The sequence below is a fragment of the Amphiprion ocellaris genome, chromosome 15 (assembly GCF_022539595.1).
Source record: "Amphiprion ocellaris isolate individual 3 ecotype Okinawa chromosome 15, ASM2253959v1, whole genome shotgun sequence".
Lineage (NCBI taxonomy): Eukaryota > Metazoa > Chordata > Actinopteri > Pomacentridae > Amphiprion > Amphiprion ocellaris.
The window spans coordinates 23,382,516-23,408,646 of NC_072780.1; the positions used below are offsets into that span (position 1 = coordinate 23,382,516).

The 26,131-nt window shown below is 39.2% G+C and overlaps 1 protein-coding gene and 1 non-coding gene across 2 annotated transcripts; one reads left to right on the forward strand and one right to left on the reverse strand.

The window, feature by feature from the left end:
• Positions 1–599: 599 nt before the first annotated feature.
• Positions 600–668, reverse strand: LOC111585797 (small nucleolar RNA SNORD52). The gene has a single exon (XR_002747873.1). It is a non-coding gene; the product is annotated as a small nucleolar RNA SNORD52 (small nucleolar RNA).
• A 2,341-nt stretch (positions 669–3,009) lies between these two features.
• sacm1la (SAC1 like phosphatidylinositide phosphatase a) lies at positions 3,010–25,484 on the forward strand. Its single transcript, XM_023295185.3, has 20 exons — positions 3,010–3,155; positions 8,378–8,475; positions 9,068–9,142; positions 9,233–9,360; positions 10,940–11,089; positions 11,903–11,962; positions 12,045–12,078; positions 12,228–12,329; positions 12,555–12,640; positions 12,761–12,847; positions 15,269–15,337; positions 15,423–15,502; positions 16,240–16,338; positions 16,416–16,554; positions 20,670–20,739; positions 20,840–20,912; positions 21,000–21,093; positions 21,485–21,577; positions 21,663–21,720; positions 23,855–25,484. Exons 1-20 carry the CDS (start codon positions 3,127–3,129, stop codon positions 23,989–23,991), a joined length of 1,761 nt encoding a protein of 586 aa, XP_023150953.1. The 5' UTR covers positions 3,010–3,126; the 3' UTR covers positions 23,992–25,484.
• The last annotated feature ends 647 nt before the right edge of the window (positions 25,485–26,131 follow it).

Below are 26,131 nucleotides of genomic sequence, written 5' to 3' on the forward strand. Positions count from 1 at the left end.
GTACCCCGGTAAAGAAATCCACACTAATGGGCTTCATTTCCAAAGATGCTGGTACTTACAGAAACAGAGGCACCAGCTCCCACCAGTGTGCAGATGACCTTAAAAGGAAAAAAACAAAACAAAAAGCACCATTACCACAGCACTGTGCAAAAAGACAAATTCTGAGACATCAATGTGTTAGGCTATGTTAGCCCAATTACTGCAATCACACTTGCAGCTCTGATAGATATTTTGATAGATTTTTTTAAAGCACAGAAACAGTGCTAAAGGTAAGTGTTCAGTAAAGGTCCTGGAAAATTGGGCCAGTTTTTCAAGGCTTCAAGCACCCTTAACCTTTCAGATCTAGGTGCATGAATTCCAACTTGTCGGCATGTCTAAATGATTAAATTAGCAAACTTGCATTTGGAATTTAAGGGACAGACCTTTGAAGGAATCCATTGAATAATGTGTCAGCCTTTACAGTCATTGTGAAGCAGTATGAAATCTAAGTTTCCATGCTTCTGTGTTGAGCAGAGGAAAAAATACCCAGCAGAGCTTTAGAAAGTCTATATGATTTGCAGTAAATGGATTAAACATGCTGTAACACTGATTTGGTTTTGTGGTCAGTGCACTGTGAAAACAACTTCATAATTTTCTCAGAGACTCTAGTCTATGAAATCATCATTCCACATAAAAGCAGAAAATTTTAGATCCCCATGCTTACCAGGAAGAGCTCTCCATCTAGTCGCCCATGTTTTCAACACCTGTTGAGGACAGAACAGTATGAAGACCAGCTTTGATTGCTGCAGTTTGGACTGAAAGTCTGTCCCATGCATGTTCAGTGCACTGTGAAAGAGCTTCATTGTATAGTCAGAGACTCTAGTCTTGTGAATCATCACAGGAGCATACTGGTTTTTACGGCACTTTATTCACTAAGCTCAACTCACCAACTGCAGGCTCAACTCCCCACTCCTTTCTTCATGTTGCATCCATCTTTAGTGTGACCTAAAGAGCAGTTGAGCAGATCATTTACACCACACAGTCAAGTTTAGGTTAAACATTTAAAAATGTATGGTTCCCTTCAACCCACATGAACCATTAAAATTCAGAAATGCATGCAACAGTGGGGAAAAACATGGAAATTTAAAAATCCAAAGTTTTACAGTTAAATGAGAAAAGTTTAAAAACATAGAAAGAATTGTGCCAAGTCTAATTTATCATGGGGGTGGACTTACATCAAGTAATATGCATTTGCATAATCTCTGTACTTATCATATGGAGGCCTTCACTGAACATGCACAAACGACTGGACTGAATCAGAATCAGCTTTAATGGCCAGACCAAATGCCTTATGCCCACACCTACATCTTATTGACTTTGCCCAATTGGAAATAAGGCATCTCCAATCCATTTAGAGTCTAAGTACAGGTTCTTTTACTTTATAGCTGTGTTTTTATGGCCTTGTAGGCAATGCACCGACACTAGCAAATATTTGTGCCTTTACATACAAGCAGATAAATTCAAGTAAGTCTAAAGAATGGCACCATGTTTCTATTTTAGTATTACTAAATATTGGTTTGGTACAGCTTATTCTGTATAGAGATGCTACTAGATATACTTCGCACCAGTATGATAAATGTGTTGTGATACCCAACGTGACATGGGACTCAGAAACGCATTCTATAAAAACGCTCACTGCTTCTAGTAACAAATGTAAGAAAACCTGCTGTCTCCTATACTTACTTGATTCAGCCACCAACAATAGTAGTTTATAGAGTATCTTCAATACCAGTCTTCGACTCTGCACATTCGCGAAGGAAATCAACTCTTCGGCCTATAGGACCAACAACCTCCGACAAGGAGTCAGCTTCGTGTTCCTCCATTGTGGTCTCGTCGCCACGTGGTGAGCAAAGAACCACGACACGCTCAGCCGTTCGTCCACTTTGGCCTAAATAAAACTACATTAATCTGAACAACACGGAGGAAGCAGACGCTTAATGCGTTGTTTTTACCTTCGTTTAAATTCTGGACAAATCGTGAGGACAGTGCCTACATCTTTACAAGTCAAGATTCACCAACCAGAGACCGCAGATGTCTCCGCCCACGGCTTATATATACAGGGGTCCTTCACCGCACTCTTTGGGTGCCATGAATATGCCTATTTTTGGTTGAGATTTTATTATTATTATAGGCAGGCTCTTTTGTACGTAGCCCCGGAAGGGAAATGGAGAAGAAAAAAAAAACCTGGAAGAATCCCGAGAAACTTTCTCGGGATCTTGCAAAAATTTCTCGGGATCCTTCCTGGGATTTTTTCTCCATGTCCCTTCCGGGGCTCCGTACTTGTGAATTGCACAGAGAATATTGTACCATACTAGCGTTACGTTTAAGGAAAGGGAAAGTACACGATCGCCTGAAAGATTTTTTTTTTTTTTTTTTTTTTTTTAATTTTAGCAAAATGTAGTTTCTGTGTTTCTATGCACTTAGATTTGGTATCCCTTTGTATATTTTTTGTATCTGTCTTTTAACTTCTGTCTATATAAAAGACTGTATTGCGTTCATGTCTCATATATCCCAGGTCCACTTAAAGGATTTTGAAAATTAATTTAGTTTATTTTTCCACTTGTTCTAATGGCGTTGCATTTTGAAATATTGATACTTGTTTATAATGCGGGCTATGTGGCATTTATTGCTAAATAATCTTGACTGTACGTAATTATGACATACTTTACCAATAAAGTAAGAAGTAAGAAATAAATGGGAAATTTGAACAGTGGTTTGAGAATATTCGTACACACTGTTACTGTACCTTACGGGGCATTGGTCCTCAACCCTGAATGAGGATAAGCTTTAACATTTAGCAAATAATTAGCATTTTAGTGAAATAACGTTTTTGTACAGTTGACATTTCAAAGATTTAACGGAGTTAATGTCCAGTATTTGATTTATTAGGCTATGCAACACACAAACGCTATGTACTGCAATGAGTGAACGGAATGAACTGAACTACAGGTCCCGTCATCATCAGGGGTGCCAGGTTGTGTTGGACTGGAAGCGGAAGCTGCATCACGCCTTGTTCATCTCGCATCTGGCAACACACTCAGATCAACTCACTGCTGTCGTCACTAAGGTCAGCTACACGGAGCGAAGATGGCGACCGCCTACGAGAGATACAATTTGTAAGTAGCCTTCATATAAAGTAGTTAACCGTTTCCGCCCAAATTCTTCTTGTTTCCATTTTTGTGAAAAGGCAAACAAGCAGCTTGTGCCTGAGGTAAAACACGAGCTTTCGCTCACTAGTAGTTTAAGGGTTGGTGACACAGCGGCCAAAGTTTGCTGACAGGCTCGACTGGTAGAGCAGAAACCATTCCACTCCACACTCATTCATTATGGACGATATAACTAGGCATCATTATACAGACTTGGCAGGAGGTCAGCATGTGGTTGTCAGATGGCCCGTTTCAATACCTGGCCTGATGACGTTCAGTGCAAACAGGGAGACAAAGTAAGTTAACCTAGCTAAGCAACATAGAATTGTTTATGGCTTAGTCGTATGTTATTCTTTTAGTACCTGAAGTCCGTTTCATTCAGGGTTGGCAATGTCACAGTAGTGTTACGACACACGTTTTGGGTATTCAGTCTGTTACTCAGCTGTCTGTAAGCCGAACGTTGAAATTTGGTGACGTTCAGCGTCAGCTCTGTGAAAGCTGACAGTTCTCTGTACTTTTCCAGACACACCCTCATTCATACTCTTCACCGTATTCAAAATGCGAGCCGCCCTGTCCTGCCTGTCTGTGCTGCACATATTGCAGATATGTTGGTGTTTTCTTTGAAGTTACATTTGGCGATGACGGAGTGTCTCTGGACTAGGGTCAGAGGCAAAGGGTGGCCAGGGTAGCCACAGTCACAACCAATTCATGCTTTCCGCTTACGTGTCTGTGAGAGGCAGTAATGTTTTGAGCAGAAAAACCGAAAGACACATTCGCGGGACATGTGAGACGTTCCTTCATTTGCTTTCATTATTTTTGGGACCTCTTATTTACACCTTAATTTCCAATTCCAGGTTAAAAAAAAAAAAGGTTTGCTCTATTTCTTTACCTCATGCATTGTAGCATTAAGGACTAAGTATTGAAACAGGTTTGGACAATGGTCAAAACCTGTTGCAATACTTAGTCCAGAATGCTACAGGGAAACCCATTATCGCAGCTGAATGAATATATAAAATGTGAAACAAAAATAGAGGGTCTTTCTCTCAGCGTTTATACTAATTATGGCTACGGCTCTGTTTGACACCCTCTGACATGCCCATGTTTTACCTCTTTCTACCAGGTCAATGTTAGTTTCACATGTCCCCAGAATATATCTTTCAAGTTTATGCTCAAAATATGGCAACAAATGTTCATTCTAAGCCAGTTGGAAAGGGGGGAAACCTGGCTTGTAGCTTCAAACACATTTGAGCTGCTGTTATTTCCTGCAGTAAGAACAATCTCTGTCTACCCTGTTCTGTGTCTGCCATCACTTTGAGAGAGCATCCATCTGTTAGCAGATCATTGATTTGTTAAAGTAACATTCTGTCATTCAGACATCGGTCACTCATATGTTAATGTTCCTCACAGCTTCATTCAGACATATCCATATCCAAACAGTGACGGAGAGGCTGCAGTATGCATGCGGTATTTGTTATACATGCGACATTAAACAGTACTTCAAGTGATGTATAATGAATAATAATGTACTGATAACAAAAGATTAAGTTTAAACTTCTCTAAACGCTAAACAAATGTGTCTGATGACAATTTAAATACTACTTTATGAACAGTACATAAAAACATCTCAACAGTTGTGATGGAGCTCGGGATTCAAACTGAGGATGGCTGCTATATAACAAATGACTTAACTGCAGACGATAAACTGTGACTCTGTGTATGACAATTTGTTGAAGCCTGAAAAGTAAAAAAAAATTCAGTTATTCAGTGAAGACAAAAATTAAGTCAGAAAAACAACAGCATTGCAAAGTAGATAGACAAAAATTTACAAAATGTTTCCAGTTTGTGTCTCAGTACAGTGTTTTGTTGATCTAGCACAGGCATGTTTAGTGTGGTTTAGGTTATGTAAGGCAAACAATGGAGTGGCTGTGTCACTACAGCAGCTGACTGTTTCACTACCTCTCCCTTAGTTCCAAACGTCACTGCAGCTAAATAGGAGGTTGTATTTTGTGCTGCAGGGTTTTAAAGCTGTGCATTATAAAGCTGTTGCCATGATCTCTGCTTCTTTTCTGAATTGAGTGGCTTTAAAGGAATTCTGCTGCCATACCAAGCTTTAGTTAAATAAACTATTTCCCCAAGCTAACTTTGCATTTGTTTTGCCATTCCAGTCCATTTGTTTTTCTTGCTTTCTGTAACATTTCGGTGTCGTTCATTAGTTTGGCAGTATGTTAAAATGTCATATACTGCGGGGACTAATGGGGAGAGTAAGAGAAGATAACATGAAAGAACGTCTGTCCATCCATCAATCCATCCATACACACACACCATTTAATCCTCATTAGGGTCACATTGGGGCTGTGGTCTATCTCAGCTGAATTAGAGTGAAGGCAGAGGACACTCTGGACAGGTCACCAGTGTATCAAAGGGCTACACATAGAGACAAACAAGAAGACTCACATTCACACCTACGGACAATTTAGCGTTACTAATGAACCTCAGCATGTTTTTGGATGGTGGGAGGAAGCCTGAGTACCTGGAGAAAACCCACGCATGCACAGGGAGAGCATGCAAACTCCATGCAGAAAGATCCCAGGAAGACGGGGACGCGAACCGAGGATCTTTTTAGCTGCAAAGCAAAAGTGCTAGCCACCAAGCCACTGTGTAGCCCTGAAAGAAAGTCATTAGCAAGAATTGTATTGGGCCAAATGGGATTACTGGACATGGAATGCAGCTCAGTCTACTTGACAACATGCATGCTGATTTCACTACTTGCTTGTGTTGAAATGTGCTTCACAGGCTCAGGTGAGTGTGGCTTTAGTGTAATATGTATTTATTCCCCTTAAAAGAGATTGACAACTATGTGGAGGTCACAGTTAAATACAAAGCAGTGCATGCAGAGCCAGCAGAGATTTAGACTGCATCCAAATGTTTAAGAACATTCATAAATAAGCTCACCCAACCCACTGTGTGACCTTGATGAAAAACGTCCAGATCACTTCACTGAGTTAGAATCCTTCTGCATAAAATAGGTTTTTTGAAACCACCTTCAGGGTGTCAGTAGCATAAAGTGGCTGGGTTGGATTTCAGTTTTGTTGTACATTTGTGACAGTAGTTTTCTCTCTTTTTCACCATGGTTAACAATGTTCACAGCTCCCACAGCTGTAAGTCACAGTCTGTGACCTGGTCACAACTGGATGTCTTTGAGAGTGTCATTGTACTATGCATATTTGAATGTAGTGTGGGGGTACTTCTAAAGAGCTTCAAACGTCAAACTAAACTTCTCAACTAGTGTGATGTACTTGTTGAGGTATAGGGTTAGGGTTAAGGTTAGGCTTTTCAGCTTTTTCAGTACAAATATATCTATTCACAAACTAGTAAAATTACAGTCTGTTGCATTTTTAAAAAAAATTCTTGTTATAAAACACAACTCTGTGGATGTTTGGTATTTATCAAGACTGCAGGTAACAACAAAGTAATGTTCAATTTAACGGAAAATAATGTTTTCCGTTAAATTGAAGAGTTTGTAAAATTAAGTAGCGTGCAGTGGAATTTTCAATTCAATTTTATTTATATAGCGCCAATTACAGTCAAATTGTCTCAAGACGCTTTACAGAACCCATATGCCTGACCCCCAGAGCAAGCCAAAAGGCGACTGTGGCAAGGAAAACACCCTTTTAACAGGGAAAAAAACCTCGAGCAGAACCCGGCTCTAATGTGGGGGGACCCATCTGCCTGCTGGCCGGGCGGGTTGAGAGGGACAGAAGAGGTAGAGAGGTAGAGGTAGAGGGATACAGATAGAGGGATAGAGGTAGAGGGGTAGAGGGATAGAGGTATAGGGATAGAGGTAGAGGGTTACAGTTGGTGGGAGAACAACCACAGATCTGAAGCATCCAGCTCTGGGACCAGGGACACTCGGAGAAAGGACACAGGGAGAAACAGTGTGAGTGTAATGCAATAATGGTATATATAGTAAATACATAGGTAGTTAGAGAAGGGCTCAGTGCACCAAGAGAGGTCACCCAGCAGTCTAGGCCTATAGCAGCATAACTAGGGGCAAACTAAAGGATGTCGAAAGGGGAAGTCAGTTGTGCAAATGAAGACACCAGCTGACCCCGTCAGGGTCCCTGTTACGGCTGTGGCCGTATTTTGGTAATGTTGTGTTTGTAGTTTTGAATTGTTTTGTTCTCTGGGAGTGGGTGTTCTGTCTTTGTCTGTAGATCTTTGTCTCGTCCTTGTTTTCTGTGTAAGTGGTCTGTTCGTCCTGTTGGTTTGTAGTGGGTGTTGTGTTTGTCTGTGGATCTTTGTGTGCTGGAGCTTATTGGTGGCAAGGCGGACCCAGCACTGATTGGCTGTAAACCATTTTAAATCTTGGTGGCCGGCAGTGATGAGGGGAGCCTCTCTGACAGCAGCACCCTTTGTTTTTTCCCAGACTCCAAACTTTTGCCTTGATACCCGTGTTTTTTGGTTAGATTAAGAAAGTGTGTTTTTTGTTTGTTAGACTTGGGTTTATTTTTGTAGAAGTTGTGGTTTTGTTGGATAGGATCTTTTGTTTGAGTGCTAAAATGCCTCTTTAGTTTGTATCCAATTATTTTGGTGTTTTTTTGCTTGAATGAATAGCCCATGTGGTGGCCTCTTTGATTTGTAGAAGATTGTAAATAAACCTTTTGTCATTTTTCAGCGGAACTGTTCATCATTTTTGGGGACTGGGAAAATATTCCACCTTATTTTTTTTTTTGAAAAAACAAACATTATGCTGCGCACCTTCCCCCTAGACGGGTGCGTAACAGTCCCCCAGTCAGCCCTAACTATAAGCTTTGTCAAAAAGGAAGGTTTTAAGCCTGGTCTTAAAAATAGAGAGGGTTTCAGCCTCCCGAACCCAAACTGGGAGCTGGTTCCACAGGGGATGCGCCTGATAACTAAAAACTGATAAGGAAACATAGAAACAGTATATTCCGCAGAGTGGCCTTGATGACGTTGCTGTTGGTATTTATCAAGACAGCAGGTAACAACAAAGTAATGTTCAATTTAACGGAAAATAATAATAATAGTTTTACATTTAAGCCAGTTGGCTAATTTACTGATTATTTCAGCATCACAAAAACTCTTTTGTAGCACTTTGGGTGACTGAACATTTGCCTGCTGTAATTTAGCTCTGACTAAAAACTCAACTTTTTTCTCTTCATGTTCTCTCCAAGGCACACAACCCCTGAGAAGTTCTTCATTGAGGCCTGTGATGAAGGGGCTGATGCTGTATTGGCAATTGACAGGGTTTCAAATGAAATGACCCTGACAGGTAGGAAGTGTTTCAGAGTTTAAATACTGTGCATCACTGACAATACAACAACCCAGCTGTTGAAGCTATGGTGTAGAGATGGCAAGATTTTGAACACAGCATATTGAACATAGCATTTTTTTGTCTTTAAGCTTCATGATAAATTAAACATTAATGTTCTGACCTCTTTTTCAAGGCCAGTCTTTGTGCTGCACTGTTTGTACATTTGTCTGAGGTTTTTGACACTTTATCATCACATGTTCGCAAATAGTTTGCTTTCTGTGCATTTTGATGTCTCAGCAACTGTTTCAAATTCCTATCTCTCTAAGAGTTTCATCTGTTGTTTTAGCTTATTTCAAAGAAAGTCTGCAGAGGGTCAAAGACTCAAATGATTTTGCTTTGCTGGCTAATCCCTACAAAATGAGGTAGTAAAGTTAAGTGAGGGTTAGCCATTTGTTGTCAGGTCTCTTGCAATAAGAGATTCAGATTTCCTCATTAAATGTAAGTTAATTAGAAAAGCAGAAATTTGATTCTGATTAAACAGAACAATTGGCTTAATTGTTACTTAGTTTATAAAATGTCCAATATTTTATGTATTGTTGTGCCTTCACAGGGAAAAAAGATGTTCCTCCCTCAGCAGTCACCAAGCCTATATGTGGCATCATGGGAACTATTCGATTGGTAGCAGGTAGGTTCCATGTTAATACAGCTTGGTACTGTCGTTGCTCAGTTGAGCGTGTTTTTGAAACTGTCGAGACTGACCACTTGCACCACACAGGAATGTACCTGATCGTCATCACCCGGAAGAGGAATGTAGGCAGCCTCCTGGGCCACGCTGTGTGGAAGGCTGTGGACTTTGATGTGGTCTCTTATAAGAAGACTGTGCTGCATCTCTCAGAAATCCAGGTCAGTCAGTCTATACACTCAAAATCAGCAGCAGACAATGATTGAGAAAACTATGTATTTGTGTACTTATCTGATTGTCAGAAGAAATGTGAAAAATGTATTTTTGCCATTTGTTGTTGTTACAAGGCTTGAACGGTAGCTTCGTTGCCAGTCCAACTCTCGTGCCTCTATTGTTATTATTTTACCTAATAAGAATCTGTTACTTGTGCCATAGAAATGCTCAGGTTCATGTTACTTTACAAAATGGCACATGCAGTGTGGTATGCAGAGTTGGGCATAAAAGAGAGGTCTTACATCAGAGTGGTATTTGATATCGGCAGATACTAGACAAAGTTACAGTTTTGAACAAAAGGTTCCATACAATACAGTTTCCAATGACTCCTGTAACTCTTATTGTGGAATTATTGAAACACGTGTCTTTGTCGCAAAAAAAAAAATTGGTTCTTTCATACTTTCATTAAAGGTCTTTTGGTAAAATGACAAAATCTGCCAGGCCATGAATTAGAAGCTGCTGGAACACAGGTGTCAGTGTCCACAGTCAAGCATACTTTACATTGCCGTGGGCAGACAGGGTGCCATGCAAGAAGGAAGCCTTTCATCTTGAAGTGGCACCTTACGGCTTGACTGAAGTTTGCTGCTGATCACAGGGAAAGAAAAAAAGGCCTTCTAGAGAAAAGCTCTGTGGTCTGATGAAACAAATATTGAGCTATTTGGCCACATTGAACACAAATATGTTTGGAGGAGAGGAGATAAAGCCTTTAACACTCCAAGAATACCAAACCTACCATCAAGCATGGTGGTGGTATTGTGCTTTAGGGTTGTTTTGCTGCCAGTCAAACTGGTGCTTTACACAAAGTAAATGGAATAATACAGAAGGCGGTTTTCTTCAACCTTTTTCAGGAAAGCTTAAAACCATCATGGAAAAAGTTTAGGTCTTGGACGCAGTTGAGTGTTCTAACAAGACAATGACCCTAACACAAATCAAAAGTGGTAAAGGAATGGATAAATCAGGCTAGAATTAAGGATTTAGTCTAGCTTCCCCACAGTCCTGATGTAGACCTCATCAAGATCCTCTGGGCTGTGCTAAAGAAACAAGTCTCTGTCAGAATGCCAAAAAATTAAGTTGAATTACAATAATTTTGTGAAGAGAAGTTATCAGAGAAACTACCAGAAGCTTGCCAGGAGCCTGGGGATGGCTACCAAAAGTGCCTAATTGAGGTGAAAATGGCCAAGGACCATTTATGTAAATATTAGCATTGCTGTATGTATCTTTCTTTACTCAGCATATTTCCAGAGGACTTAGAATAAATCTATGAAAGAACCACAATTCATAGTTTTTTTTGTGACAGATGCATTTGTTGTAATGATTCCGTCACTGCGTCATTGGAAACTCAAGACTGACATAATATACATTGTCTTTGCACATGTATGCAGACTTTTGTTCACAACTATAATTGGAGAAGAAAAGGTGGATCACTAGCAAAGTAAAACATATAGGTGTGTCTCTCCCAGCTCTCTGTAAAGAATATTGTCATGAGTTTTTCTGAACACTAAAAGTATGTTTTCTTTCCTCCTCTAGTCTCAAGAGAATAAGACCTTCCTGTCAATGATTAACAATGTGCTGACTACAGATGGCTTCTACTTCTGTACTGACTTTGACCTGACACACACACTGCAGCGGCTGGCCAACACAAGCCCTGACTTCCAGGAGATGAGTCTGTTTGAGAGGGTAAAAAATTCTAAGAAGCTGCCTTTACAGAAATTCAGTCTATATCCATGTACTCATTGCCTAAAAGTCAGAAACACCTGTGTGCATTCAAGTGCCATCACACTAACAGGGACTGAGTGTGGCAAAATCCCGATTTTTTTAGTTTAATTTTTTTATTGTCTGTGCTATTTAATTTTCCTCCTGTTTGTTTAAAAACTGAAGTGTCAAGCTGTTGAAGGACATACGTGAGCCTTTTTAAAAATAAATGTGTGTAAACACTCAGTTACTTGTTCATTAGGTACAGCTAGCTAAATCTAATGCAGTCCTGCATTATATCCTACCTGCATAAAAATAGTAATGTTAATTTTTTGTTAAAACTGTTTTACAAAGGTGTTGTATTCTCATGGATGCAGTCTGGTTATGCTACTGAATTTTGTCGCCACCATTCTGATCAATGTAGTAGAATAGCAAAGAACAGCTCAACTTATGGGACATCAGAAAGTATTGACAAATAGAGAGGTGGTTTTGTTCTTTTTGTCAAAAAATACTTGCTTTTCTTCAAGTTCTGTATATTTCTTGTAATGCAATATCTATTTATCATTGTCTTAAAATTACAAATATGTGGCAATACAGCAACTCACCTAAGTTACTGTTAAAATTTGTCATATATAATACCATCTAATAATGACATGTATATAGACATATTTTGTGTAAATCACAAAAACACATTCTTGACCATTTAAAACTTTTACCATATGACTTTCTGTGTAAGTAAATTTCTCTGAATTCTGAGATGAATTATGTGTTGATGTCTTACTCAATTGTGACTTTCAGGCAGATCAGAGGTTTGTGTGGAATGGGAACCTCCTGAGAGAACTGGCTGGGCAGCCAGAGGTAACACATCTGTCATGCAAATGGTTCTTTATTTATCTATTTATTTATTTCAATTACATTACCTGTCACTATTTCTCCATAGCTTCATAAGTTTGCCATTCCTGTTGTCCATGGATGTATCCTTTACACTGAGAGTGTGGTTCTAAGTTTTATTTATTTTTTTACTGAACTGTCTTTTTTTTTAATCTACTCCACATTGAACTGAGCTGAGCTGAGGTAGAATAAGATCCTGAAAATAAAATTTTCTTTGATCCTCCTGGTCCAGTCATCGTCATGAAACCATGCCGTATAAATGGGAAGATCTTTGAGTGGATACTTATATCGAGGAGAAGCTGCTTCCGGGCTGGTGTGAGATACTATGTTAGAGGTAAAAACCCAAAAAGACAAGCCTGAAATATTGTATTTGTTGAAATACACCAATTGTGGGGGCATCACTAGGATACCGGAGAGCCAAGGAGCTGATAGCCAGTACAGTTTAATAGGATTCTCTTGCTCTATTGAACAGTAGCAGAAGGTTGTCCATATCGCTACTGGCTTGCTTACTGACACTGCAGACTACTCATGCATGTTTTCTGTCTTGTTGTTTCCACAGGCATTGACTCCGAAGGTCATGCAGCTAACTTTGTGGAGACTGAACAGATAGTTTTGTATGAAGGAGCAAAAGCTTCATTTGTACAGGCAAGTATGAGGTTGCATCACATTATTAAAGACTTTATGGATAATTTGTACCTTGCGTTTTCTACAGCTTTTTGTGAAGGTTTTAAGGTTTTGTAAAGACTATTTTTTTTTCATCCCTAGACACGAGGCTCGATGCCCTTTTACTGGAGTCAGAGACCCAACCTCAAATACAAGCCCAAACCAATAATCAGTAAAACCATGAGCCATGTAAGAGCATGTATATACACTCACTAGTCACTTTATTAGGTACACCTGTTCAATTGCTTGTTAACACAAATAGCTAATCAGCCAATCACATGGCTGCAACTCCGTGTATTTAGGCATGTAGATGTGGTCAAGACAACTTGCTGAAATTCAAACTGAGCATCAGAATGGGGGAAACGGGGGATTTAAGTGACATTGAACGTGACATGGTTGTTGGTTCCAGATGGACTGGTCTGAGTATTTCAGAAACTGCTGATCTACTGGGATTTTCACACACAGCCATCTCTAGGATTTACAGAGAATGGTCCGAAAAAGAGAAAATATTCAGTGAGCTGCAGTTGGATGGACCAACATGAAAGCATGGATCCATCCTACTTTGCATCAGTGGTTCAGGCTGCTGCTGCTGCTGGTATAATGATGTGGTGGGTATTTTCTTGGCACACTTTGGGCCCCTGAGTACCAACTGAGCATTGTGTAAACAACACAACCTACTAGAGGATTGTTGCTAACCATGTCCATCCCTTTGTGACCACAGTGTACTATCTTCTTATGGCTGTTTCCAGCAGGATAATGCACCATGTCACAAAGCTCAAATATTCTCAAACTGGTTTCTTGAACATGACAATGAGTTCACTGTACTCCAGTGGCCTCCACAGTCACCAGATCTCAATCCAGTAGACCATCTTTGGGATATAGTGTAATGGGAGATTGGCATCATGGATGTGCCGCTGACAAATCTGCAGCAACTGCGTGATGGTATCATGTCAATATGGACCAAATTCGCTGAGAAATGTTTCCAACACCTTGTTGAAAGTACAGGTGCTGGTCATATAATTAGAATATCATGAAAAAGTTTATTTCAGTAATTCCATTCAAAATGTGAAACTTGTATGTTATATTCATTCGTTACACAAAGACTGATATATTTAAAATGTTTATTTCTCTTAATTTTGATGATTATACCTGAATACTAATGAAAATCCCAAATTCCGTCTCTCAGAAAATTAGAAAATTGTGGGAAGGTTCAATATTGAAGACACCTGGTGCCACACACTAATCAGCTAATTAACTCAAAACACCTGCAAAGGCCTTTAAGTGGTCTCTCAGTCTAGTTCTGTAGGCTACACAGTTATGGGGAAGACTGCTGACCTGACAGTTGTCCAAAAGACGACCATTGACACCTTGCACAAGGAGGGCAAGACACAAAAGGTCATTGCTAAAGAGGCTGGCTGTTCACAGAGCTCTGTGTCCAAGCACATCAATAGAGAGGTGAAGGGAAGGAAAAGATGTGGTAGAAAAAAGTGTACAAGCAATAGGGATAACCGCACCCTGCAGAGGATTGTGAAACGAAACCCATTCAAAAATGTGAGGTTTCACAAAGAGTAGACTGCAGCTGGAGTCAGTGCTTCAAGAACCACCACACACAGACATATGTAAGACAAGGGTTTCAGTTGTCCCATTCCTTGTGTCAAGCCACTCTTGAACAAGAGACAGCGTCGGAAGCATCTCGCCTGGGCTAAAGACAAAAAGGGCTGGACTGCTGCCGAGTGATCCAAAGTTATGTTCTCTGATGAAAGTAAATTTTGCATGTCCTTTGGAAATCAAGGTCCCAGAGTCTGGAGGAAGAGAGGAGAGGCACAGAGTCCACGTTGCTTGAGGTCGAGTGTAAAGTTTCCACAGTCAGTGATGGTTTGGGGTGCCATGTCATCTGCTGGTGTTGGTCCACTGTATTTTATTAGGTTCAAGGTCAACGCAGCTGTCTACCAGGAAGTTTTAGAGTACTTCATGCTTCCTGCTGCTGACCAACTTTATGGAGATGCAGATTTCATTTTCCAACAGGACTTGGCACCTGCACACAGTGCCAAAGCTACCAGTACCTGGTTTACGGACCATGGTATCCCTGTTCTTAATTGGCCAGCAAACTTGCCTGACCTTAGCCCCATAGAAAATCTATGGGGTATTGTGAAGAAGAGGATGCGATACGCCAGACCCAACAATGCAGAAGAGCTGAAGGCCAGTTGGTCAGCATTTCTAGGAATCCTTTTTTGTATCAGTCTTAAGTAATATTCTAATTTTCTGAGATACCGAATTTGGGATTTTCATTAGTATTAAGGTATAATCATCAAAATTAAGAGAAACGTTTGAAATATATCAGTCTGTGTGTAATGAATGAATATGATATAGAAGTTTCACTTTTTGAATGGAATTACTCAAATAAATAAACTTTTTCATGATATTCTAATTATATGACCAGCACCTGTATGCCACAAAGAATTAAGGCAGTTCTGAAGGCAAAAGGGGTCCAACCTTTTACTAGCAAGGTGTACCTATTAAAGTGGCCAATAATTGTACATGTCTGTGTGCCTTTTTTAATTGTGATAGGACTGAAAATCTGATCAATAATCTGTTGAAAATTTTGTATAGCTGGATGGTTTCCAGCGGCATTTTGACTCTCAGCTCCTCATCTATGGGAAGCAAACTATTCTGAATCTGGTAAGGGGCCGTTTTTTATTATTTATTAAATGGCAAATAGATGCACTTAAAAGAGTTACTAGGCCATCTGAGTATTCTTTTTCAGGTGAATCAGAAGGGCTCAGAGAAGCCTCTGGAGCAGGCCTTTGCCAAGATGGTTACTGGCATGAACAATGGTATGCTCAAGTAAGTGTCACTTGGTGCCTCCTACAGTTTTTATGTTCCCTGGGTACATAGTCAACTATGTTGTTATTCAGTGCGTTTACATGTACTTGAGAAAAGAGATTATATGGCAATCGAGAACAAGTTTATATGCAGCTGTATATATAGCAATCAAAGACCTGGACACTGCAAGTCTGTCTATACATGCGGCTAGTCAATGTTCTCCCCTCCCCCTGACTTATTTTGGTCTTATTCTACTGTTTTATTGTAACAATATTAGTGGTAGAAAATGCTGTGTTGGTCCAGGGCTTTTCTTATGCTCTGTATATCTGATAGATTTTTCTCTTCGAGACTTGTTTCAAATCATCAAGCTAACTTTGTTACTTTGTTTTAGTTAAAGTTTTGCATGGAATTATTTTGAATACGAAAATGCATTGCTATATGTAGTTATCTTTTATCCACCAGCACCCTGTTAGCAATCTGTTCCTGTCTGCAACTCATGTGTAGGAAGCATCCTAATATATAAATTTCCTGTAAAAAATAAAACAGCAGACCACTGATTGTAGTATAATTTACTGTGTTTTTGATGGACACTTTAGGTTTTTAGTTAATGTTTTTCAGTTCACTTATACAAGTGCATCTTTTTCTGCTACCATTGTAACAAAAAAATACTATTTGATCAAATCGTCTTGATCAGGACACCATGTCTTAATTGGACTGTAGGACTTGTAGGACACTAACATTGTCTCCTCTGTCATTAGTTACATAGCCTTCGACTTCCACAAAGAGTGCAGCCACATGAGATGGGACCGTCTTCAGATCTTAGTGGATACTGTTGCAGAGACACAAGATGAATACAAGTATGTTAACCAGCTTTCCTAGACCTATGTCTAGTTGTGTATTGTGAATGAGTATTCAGACATTTCTCTGTGTGTAGTTACTTCATGGTGAACTCTGAGGGAAAGACCGTGGCACAGCAGAGAGGAGTCTTCCGCAGTAACTGCATGGACTGTTTGGATAGGACCAATGTTATCCAGAGCCTGCTGGCCCGACGTTCACTACAGTCTCAGCTTCAGGTGTTTTAACCCCACTATTACTAAGACTCTTATAACAGCAATAAAAAACATAAAATGCTTTCATGGCGTAGGGTTGAAAGGTTCTTACAGACCCTAGGTGCTGCTAGTATGCTTCAGTGAGCACTTCATCAGTGATTGGGGTTTTTCAGTTATCCTACAGATATGTTGATATTTGAGCTCAGTAGCTGTTGTGATTTGTATTAAAAGTCAGATGCAGAGTTCAAAATTCATTCTTGGCCTTGGAAAAAGTAGCTATACAAAACTTTTTCATCCATCCTGCCAGCTTTTTTAGGAGCTTATCTTCATCCACAGATGGAGTGACTCATTTAGACTCCAAGTTAAAACTAAACTTTTAAAACTGGAAATTTAAAACTAACAATACCTGTAATGTTATATACATTTGTGAACAAAACTTTACATACACTTCTAAAGTCCATGTATATCATGGCAGTCTTAAGTGTTGAATGACTCCTATAACTCCTAATTTTGTATGATGGTGTCACTGAAACACATGCACTTTTGTCACAATGTTAATGCACTTTGGTTCCTTCATAGATTTATTGTAAGTCTTCTGTAAATGTGGCAAAATCTTCTTGGTCAAAATATACATGCAGCAATGCAAATATTTGGTGAAATGCTCCTGGGCCATTTTCACCTGGGCTAAACGCTTTTGGTAGCCATCTACAAGCTTCTGGCAGTGTTTCTGGTAGTACCCTTGACCACTTCTATTTACAGAATTGAAAACACAGTATTTAATTTTTGGTACAGTGTTCTCACCTTCAAACATATTTCTGGTCTTTGTGGCCAAATAGCTCAATTTCTGTTTCATCTCACAACAGCACTTTTATCAGAAGGCATTTTTTACTGTCCATATGATCAGCAGCAAGCTTCAATTGAGCCTTAAGGTGCTGCTCCAGGACGAAAGACGTCCTTCTTGCACGGCAACCTCGAGGCCCATGGTAATGTAAACCATGCTTCACTGAGGACACTGACACTTGTGTTACAGCAGCTTCTATTTCATTCAGACCTGCTTTTTGGTGATTCTTGGTTGACTCTTCACCAACCTCACCAATTGTCTCTCAGCAGCAGGTGATATTTTGTATTTTTTTCCTGATTGTGGCAGTGACACAACTGTACCATGCACTTAATTCTTACAGTTGTTTGTGCAGTTGATTTTGGCATCTGTAGCTGATTTGAAATGACTCCAAGTGACTTTCTGACTTGTTGAAGTTGATGTTTTGCTTTCACAGATCTGTGCTGAGCTCCTTAGACTTAGTGATTGTACAATTTTATTCTGGAAAAATTTCAGTCTGGGTTCAGACCACGGCATAACACAGAGTCTGCGCTGCTTACAGTACACAATGATACAGCTGTGTCTGTTGATGCCAAACGTCCTGTTGTCCTTGTGCTGCTTAACTTAATGGCAGCATTTGATACAGTAGACCATCCCATTCTCTTGTCCCGCTTAAATAATTATGTTGGCATCCGTGGTACTGCACTCAAGTGGTTTAAGTCTTACCTGACCAACAGGACTTTTTCCTTAATTATTGGCTACCTGTCCTCCTCTGTTGCCTCTTTGTTTTGTGGAGTTCCCCAGGGCTCCATTTTGGGCCCTTCGCTATTTTCACCTTATATGTTGCCACTGGAGTCAATTATAGCAAGGCATAAATTAGCATTTCACTGCTACGCTGATGATTTCCAGTTGTATTTACCGGTGTTCCCAAACAAAAGTGGTGCTCTTCAATCCCTCACAAACTGCATCAATGACATCAAGTCATGGCTGGGGGAAAAAAATCCTCCATCTAAATGAAGACAAGACTGAGGACATTTTATATGGTGACAATGTTCTTGCAGATTCAGACTCTGTGTCTTCAAAGCTACAACTGTCTGTAAAGAACCTCAGGGTTATTTTTGACAGCAGTTTTACATTCGTCACACAGATTGACAATGTGGTCAGAGCAAGTTTTTATCAATTACGTCTTTTATCCAAAGTAAAGCCTTTTTTAAATCGCATCGACCTTGAAAGGACTATTCATGCTTTTATCAGCTCACGAATAGATTACCGCAATGCTCTTTATGTTGGTGTTTCCCAGTCAGCCCTGAGCCACCTCCAGTTGGTGCAAAATGCGGCAGCCCATTTTCTGACTAACTCTTCAAGGCGTCAGCACATCACCCCAGTCCTTTTTCCCTCCACTGGCTTCCAGTTTCTTTTAGGATAGATTTTAAAATTTTGCTTTTTGTTTTTAAAGCCCTCAACGGCCTTGCACCTATTTATTTGACTGAACTTTTTTCTGTCCGAAACCCTAACAGGGCATTAAGGTCCACAAATCAGGTGTTTCTGGAAGTCCCTAGGGCCAGGTACAAATACTGGGGTGATCGAGCCTTTTCAGTCACTGGGCCCAGACTTTGGAACAAACTGCTCCCTGACATGCGCACCGTCACGGACTTTGGCTTTTCAAAGCCCGGCACAAAATGTATTATTTTTTCAGACTGGCTTTTAATACTCAGTAATATGGTGACATTTTATCTTATTTAATTAGATTTTATTAGGGTCCGAGCGCCGAAGGCGCGGAGGACCCTATTGAAACCCTTAGGTTTATTATTATTATTATTATTATTATTATTTTCTGGCTGAAATGATCGCATTTTTGAGGGCCTGAACATGCTCAAAAACTCATGAAAATTTGTAGAAAAATCTGAAGTGATGAAAATTTTTATATTTTATTGGAATTGCGCCTGTGTGTGGCAAAATGGCTCTATAGCACCACCTGCAATTCAGCCCCTGAACCATGTGTGACCTACAGGAATGAAATTTGGGAGGGATGTTTAGCATGTCAGGGTAAATAAAAAAACCTCAAGGACCCATACCCTAAACCCAACAAGAAGTGCGCTATTTTGCATTGAATGTCAGATTTTGCCGATTTTTGATTTTTTCTACAGCGAACTCCTCCTAGGGTGTAACTCCAATTCACCTCAAATTCAACCAGTACATACAGCAGGCCTTAATGATCAAAAGTTATCAAAATTTTAATTTTAAGTCAAAGGGAGTGTCGGTGGCGGCCTCTGGAATTTTGATCCTTCGCCATGAAACATCAGGTGCTGTGTAAACTTTACGTGTGATCAGAGTCCAGTCCTGATGAATTCCATAGACCAATATACCGTCACAATGATAGCGCCACCTGGTGGATGGACAGAAAGTGCTGCATAAATAGCCTGTGCATGCTCCAATCTGCCTGAAACTTAACCTGTGTGCTCAGAATCCAGCCCTGGTCGCATTCATGGGCTTAAATACACTCTCATTCGCTGCATCGCCTGATGGACATGCTTGGGGTCGCCGACCAGAAAGGATGCGAGGACCCGTTCAACGCTGCTTGCAGCTTTAATTTGATTTTATTTTCTTGACATGTGTTCTATTGTTGCTTTCCTTTAATTTGCTTTTATTCTAATTTTACTGTTCGATTTTAACTGGAAAGCACTTTGGTCACCTTGAGTGTTGTAAAGTGCTCTATAAATAAATTTTAATTGTAGCATTTGTGGCTGAGTCTCATGAGTGTGTCAAATAGGCCGTATTGAGATTGGCCTAGAAAAGTCCCCAGCAGTATTCAGTCTTAATTATTCAGAAGAAGTTAAGGGGCCATGCCACAAAGCAAATGTGATTACCACAGCTTTGTAAATGACCAAAACTGATGATTCAAGTTGTAAGTATAATTTTGATACTGCAGATTTTGTCATATTTCCAGATAACTACCCACAAGAAATCTATGAATCAAAATGAGTGATTTTTGTGTGACAAAGATGCATGTGTTTCAGTGATTCCATCATAGGAAATTAAGAATTATAGGAGTAATTTGAAACTCAAGAGTGCCATGATGTATGATCTTTACAAGCATGTGTAAGCGTTTGTTCATAACTGTACATATTCAACAAATAGAGGTTCGCAATAAGGAGACTGGACATATTTTGAATAATATAACTCTTTATGTTCCCAGTCAACTAGAAATATGTCTTTTTTTCCCTGGAAAGACATGAAAAGGTTCAGAAATCTGACATTTTACTCACTTCAAAAACCCTGGATGTTAATGACCAATACAGGTATTCTTCCTGTGTGTTCACAGAGGATGGGGGTTCTAAATGTGGGGCAGCGGATTGAAGAGCAGGCTGAGTTTGAGAAGATCTACAAGAATGGTATCGTTTTCTGTATGCGCAACTGTTTGCATATGCTGTGTGATTAGAGGAAACTGTAGCCTTTGAGTGTGTGATCATATTCTCTGTGCTCTCTAACCAGCATGGGCTGACAATGCCAATGCATGTGCTGTACAGTATGCAGGCACTGGAGCCTTAAAAACAGACTTTACAAGGTACAGTGCTGTAGTATACGACAGTCCCTGCCTATTGTCAGACTATTGTCATGGTTGCTATTTAATCAGAGTTCTTTTTTCTGTCAGAACGGGGAAGAGGACCAGGTGGGGGCTACTCATGGACGGTTGGAACTCTATGATCCGCTACTACAAAAACAACTTCTCCGATGGAGTCAGACAGGCATGATGTTCAGCATTATTTGTTATAGATCCATTGTTACTTAAGAAATTAGTATAGGGCCAGAGCCAATCCAATGTGAATATCTTATTAACAGACCACAGATCACTTGAAGAACTATGCAGTAGACTAAATTAAACATAAGGCTTCCCTGGCTTTGGAGAGGAAAAGAATTTATTGCTGAATTAATATGAACACAATACTTTCAGAAAATGATTTACGAGAGAACTACCGTAGACATCTTCTCTATTGCAAACTAGCAGTAAACAGGAGCGTGTAAACAATGTACAAAATTCCACATAACACAATATATTATTGAAAATGAAACTATATTTGGTTTGGAATAGTATGTATGATCACTCCAGTAAAAGTGCGAGTGTGGCATTGTTTTCAGGATTCTATTGACCTGTTCCTGGGTAACTTTGCGGTTGATGAGTCAGATGGACCCACCCCTCTTCGCGTGCAGAAGGACTGGAAGTTCTTAACAGTCAGTATATCACTGTTGTCTATGGTATCAGCAGCAGCAATGAATGTGACTGTTCTAATCCTTTCAATAATTGTTGTTTTTGCAGCTGCCCATCATTATGCTCGTGGCATTTTCCATGTGTATCGTCTGTCTTCTCATGGCTGGTAAGCTCAACAACCAACACTTACTTTCTGTGTGTTGTTTTAGGCCTGCACTGCTGAATTCTTATCCTATGAACAAATAATTCAATTTTGTAGTGGATTAATATTTGTGAGTTTGTAAGTATTTGTTAGCATAGCTATTAGGCTATGTAAATCATAAAGTGTTTTATAGGACCATTTAATGTCTGTAACTACTGTCAAACAAGCAGCAGTCTTTCTTCTCTGTTGTCTGTTTAGTTAGCTATATGCTATTGAAAAAAGTATATGAAAATATTTCCTTAAAAAAGAGCTAGGAGCTGCTTGTAAAACAAACTTTGATGGCTATTCTTGGGGTTCCAGTAATTCCAACCCTCAAGCAATTAATGAATATTAATAGTACTTTGAGCGTTTTACTAAGTTTGGAATCTGTTGTATCTATGGTGTCAATCTGATTTAGTAACCCAATGCCCTACATCACTTTTTTGGTCTTTTCTTCCCAATTTTCAACAATTGCGTCATTTATTCAACAATGTCATTATTATCATTGTTTGATTGCCTATATTTAGTGGAATTCCGCTCTTTTCCATAGAAACTATTTGCAAAAGCAAAACTAAACAAAAAAGATGTAGATATTTGGCACATTTTGGTCAGCGGAACCGAGTCTACACAGGCTGTGTAGTGAAAACAACAATTCAGGAGTAACTCAATTCTCTCTACTTGTAGCACAGTATCAACAAGTATAAAAATACAAAAAATACTCTGAGCAGCTGCAGAAATCTGTATTGATTTAAAATAGAAATGAAAATGCGTATCACACATAAGAGACAGGCTGCCGTCTTGAAAACCAGTATAAATGACTTCTGTTTAAAGGTGACTCCTGGTTATGCAGATGATATTCAATTGCACATTTTGTTTAAGCTTCAAAAATGTTTCAGAACTGTCTGTTCTACTGAATTGCCTCTAACAGGGCTACAACGAAGAACTATTTCAATAATTGACTAATCTGTTGATTCACACTTGATTAAACATTAATTGGGTAAAAACAGAAAAGCAAAATTTTACTATTTCCAGTATTTGTTTCAAAGACCAAACTTACATTTTGTTCATTGCATTTTCAAGCATCTTACAAATAAAAATGAAGGATGTGTGCTTCATCAAATGTGCAAAAATTGTGGATAGCTGTTCTTTCGTATTTATTTCTCCTCTACATTGTTACTCTCCCATTTTTGAAATGCCTGTACCAGAGACAAAGGGGTGGACTTCTAGACTAGATCAGCTCTGCTGTCTTATCCAAACTACCCTAACCAAAAACAGTAGAGTGTCCCTCTGGTTGATACCATTTGGCATTGGCATAGACAAAGGAGATGTCATTTCCTAATGCTTCATTGTGTGAGCTACACAAGGCATGGCATTGACCAGCCTCCACACCTCAGGAGATGTTGTCACACATCCCCACAGTCATACATCGTAACATAAACTCAACTAACTGATCATGCAATTCATTGGCAATTATTATCATCGCATTTAATCGATTAAAAGTGGTCATAACGAAAGTTGCAGCTCTTGTAACATCTAAATGCAGACAAAACATAAGTTCTCATTTGCGCTCCAGCTGGCATTGTCCTGAAGGTGTTGGAAAGTCTCTTTATCCTAATCTATTTAAGCTACCTACAGTAATCTAGGTGTCTATGGGTCAGGCTTTAAGTCTTCAACAACATGTACATTGTTTGCTTGCCACCAAGCATCTGACCAAGTCATCCAGAAGTTCTAGATTGTTGTGATTCTCTTTATGTACCTGTCTATTTAAGAGCTACTGCAGTCATATGATACCAATCTGAGGAATCTGAGGTCCTCTAAACAGGGTTTGTTGGTTGTTCCTCCTGGCTTAAGACAAAAGAAAACTGTGCTTTTAAAGTTGTAGCTCCTAAACTTCGGAGCCCCCTTTCGGAGAACTTAAGAGCTGTGCTCACTATGGTCACTTTAAAAAAGCACCTCAGGATTGTTGTTTGGCCTCTTGTTTTTATCTGCTTGTCTGCTTTTAATGTCAGTCGGTATCTCTTATTTGCTCTTTTGCTTTTTTCTGTATTGTAAAAAACTTTGTGACATCTGCCCTTAAAGGGACTATGTAAATAATACTTAATTTCTGTTTGTCTTCCAGGTGACACATGGACAGAGACCTTAGCTTACGTGATGTTCTGGGGAGCTGCGAGTGCAATTACAGCCACGATCATCCTGTTTAATGGCCAAGACTTTGTGGATGCCCCCAAGCTGGTTCACAAGGAGAAGATGGATTAAGGGTGTGTTTGTGTGTGTGAATGTGTGAGTGAGTGAGTGTGTGTCTTTGTTGATGTGAGGAGCAGCTGGGTCAAGCAGACTCATATACCTCATCATCTTCACCATCTCTTTCAGCAGGTCTGGACTAAGTTGCTGCCCCTATACTGCTCTGTAGACATTCTCATTCAAAACTCTTTTTCTGCCCACAACAGATGTTACCGTCTTTAGTTGCATTGCAATCTCTCCTTTTATATGGTTTACATTTAATTATCTACATTCCTCATACTGTGTCTTGGTTGGTTCTACTGCTTGGTTTGTTTTGTTGGTGTTATCTTGTCAATTTCTTATAGAAAATGCTCATTTTTCCTTTGGCTAGTAATTGTGCTCTTATGCAAAATGACACACCACATAGTTAAATGTAAACCCTAAACGGTTACGCCCAAAGATGTGGCACTTAGAGATGCACATATTAAAAATATATATGTTGTATTTCAATGAAAAGACCACTGTATACAGAATTCACGTGAGTTCTGATTGTAATGAGCCTTGCAAACTTGTGTATGAGATATAAATAGGTGGCTAATCTATGTTAAGTGAACAATATGTCTTCCTATTAAGCTAGCTTGAGAGAGTATCTGTCATGCCATTTGTCATTTGGTGTTTTAAAAAAAGTATACTGTCTGGAACTTTTGCTGAATTATATCTTTCATCACAGCTTACTTGTCTTTTTGGAATGAAAGATTTCTACAAATCCATTTTTTGTTTATTAGCAGCAAGTAATATATCCATCTCATCTACATAATTTTTCCTTCAGTAACTGGAAGCTGCTTGTTGCAATTTTTGTGGCTGTTTTTTGCCACTTCTTGCCTTGGATGTAGTTTGTTAGCCTGCTTGCTCTGTAGGAAGATAACACCTTTAATTTATCCTACAAGGCTCTGATAGCTGATTGGTTTTACCCAGCATCACAAAACAAACTAGAAATTTATGTTTAAGTAAAAAAAACATTGATCTCAAAATAACTGCTTATATTAATAAACCTCATAATATGCATTTTGGTTGATCATTACCAACTTATGCTACACGTACAAACCCTGAGTTTCTTTCACTGTAATGATGTAATGTAGAGTGGGAACAAGCTGGTACTGTTGATCAGTAAGGAATAAGATGATTTCAGCAAGTGTATGTTAAGAGGTTAAAAGAGATTCTTAGACCTAAAGCCCATTAGTAAGCATGGACACTCTTAGCATCCATTTTTTGCCAGGCACCTGTTCAATAATGTTTCCTCTCTGCTTCAGTTTCCAGTTTCTTCACAGGGGTTTGGGGATTGTGTTGCTCCAGAGTAAAAGAGAATACATACAATTCCACTTTGAGATCACTGCCTTACAGAGCTGCCCCTAGGTGGAGAGGGCACAGACATTTAAAACTGTCATATAAGCATTTAATCATTCTGATTGACACCTTCTTTTGATTTTGATTTAAAATGTACTAATGAATTAAAGGAATTGGTCACAATGCCTTTTTGTTTCTTGTACAATTTTAAATAGTATGCATGATAATCATTCGTGTGACCAAGATAACATAGAAGTTATGTGCACAATACATGAATATGGAATCTGATGATGAAATCAACTTTTTGGGCTGCTCCATGATAACCTGTGCAAGAATGCAATCAAAATGATGTCTTTTGTGCACAACATAACTTGTATGAACAAAGTGAGTGCATGATAATAAATTTGTGCGACCAAGATAATCTTTGCTTGGGCTAATAATAGCTTGAGCAAAGATAAAAATATGTATGCACAACATGACATCTTATTTAGGCAGGACATATTTTTATTTTCAAGTTTACAATTTATGTTTCAAGTTTGCAGATGATGTCACCACTGTGTTGATGCTCTTATGTCTGTAGGTTTTCGATTATTGTCACATATCAGAAACACTATAAGTGTATAGCTATAAATGTATCATTTTAAAGCTATAAACATTCTTTACATCTCATCTGAGATATCTGAAACCAGAACTGGTTCTTTAGTTTGTGGTGGAAATGATGTTATGTTTCTTCTCTTCAGCCATCAGTGATGTCATTCCAGAACCGGACTTCATCCTTGTCAATAAACTGAACACTCACAGATGTTATGAAAACCGTTTTTGCTGTTTTTAT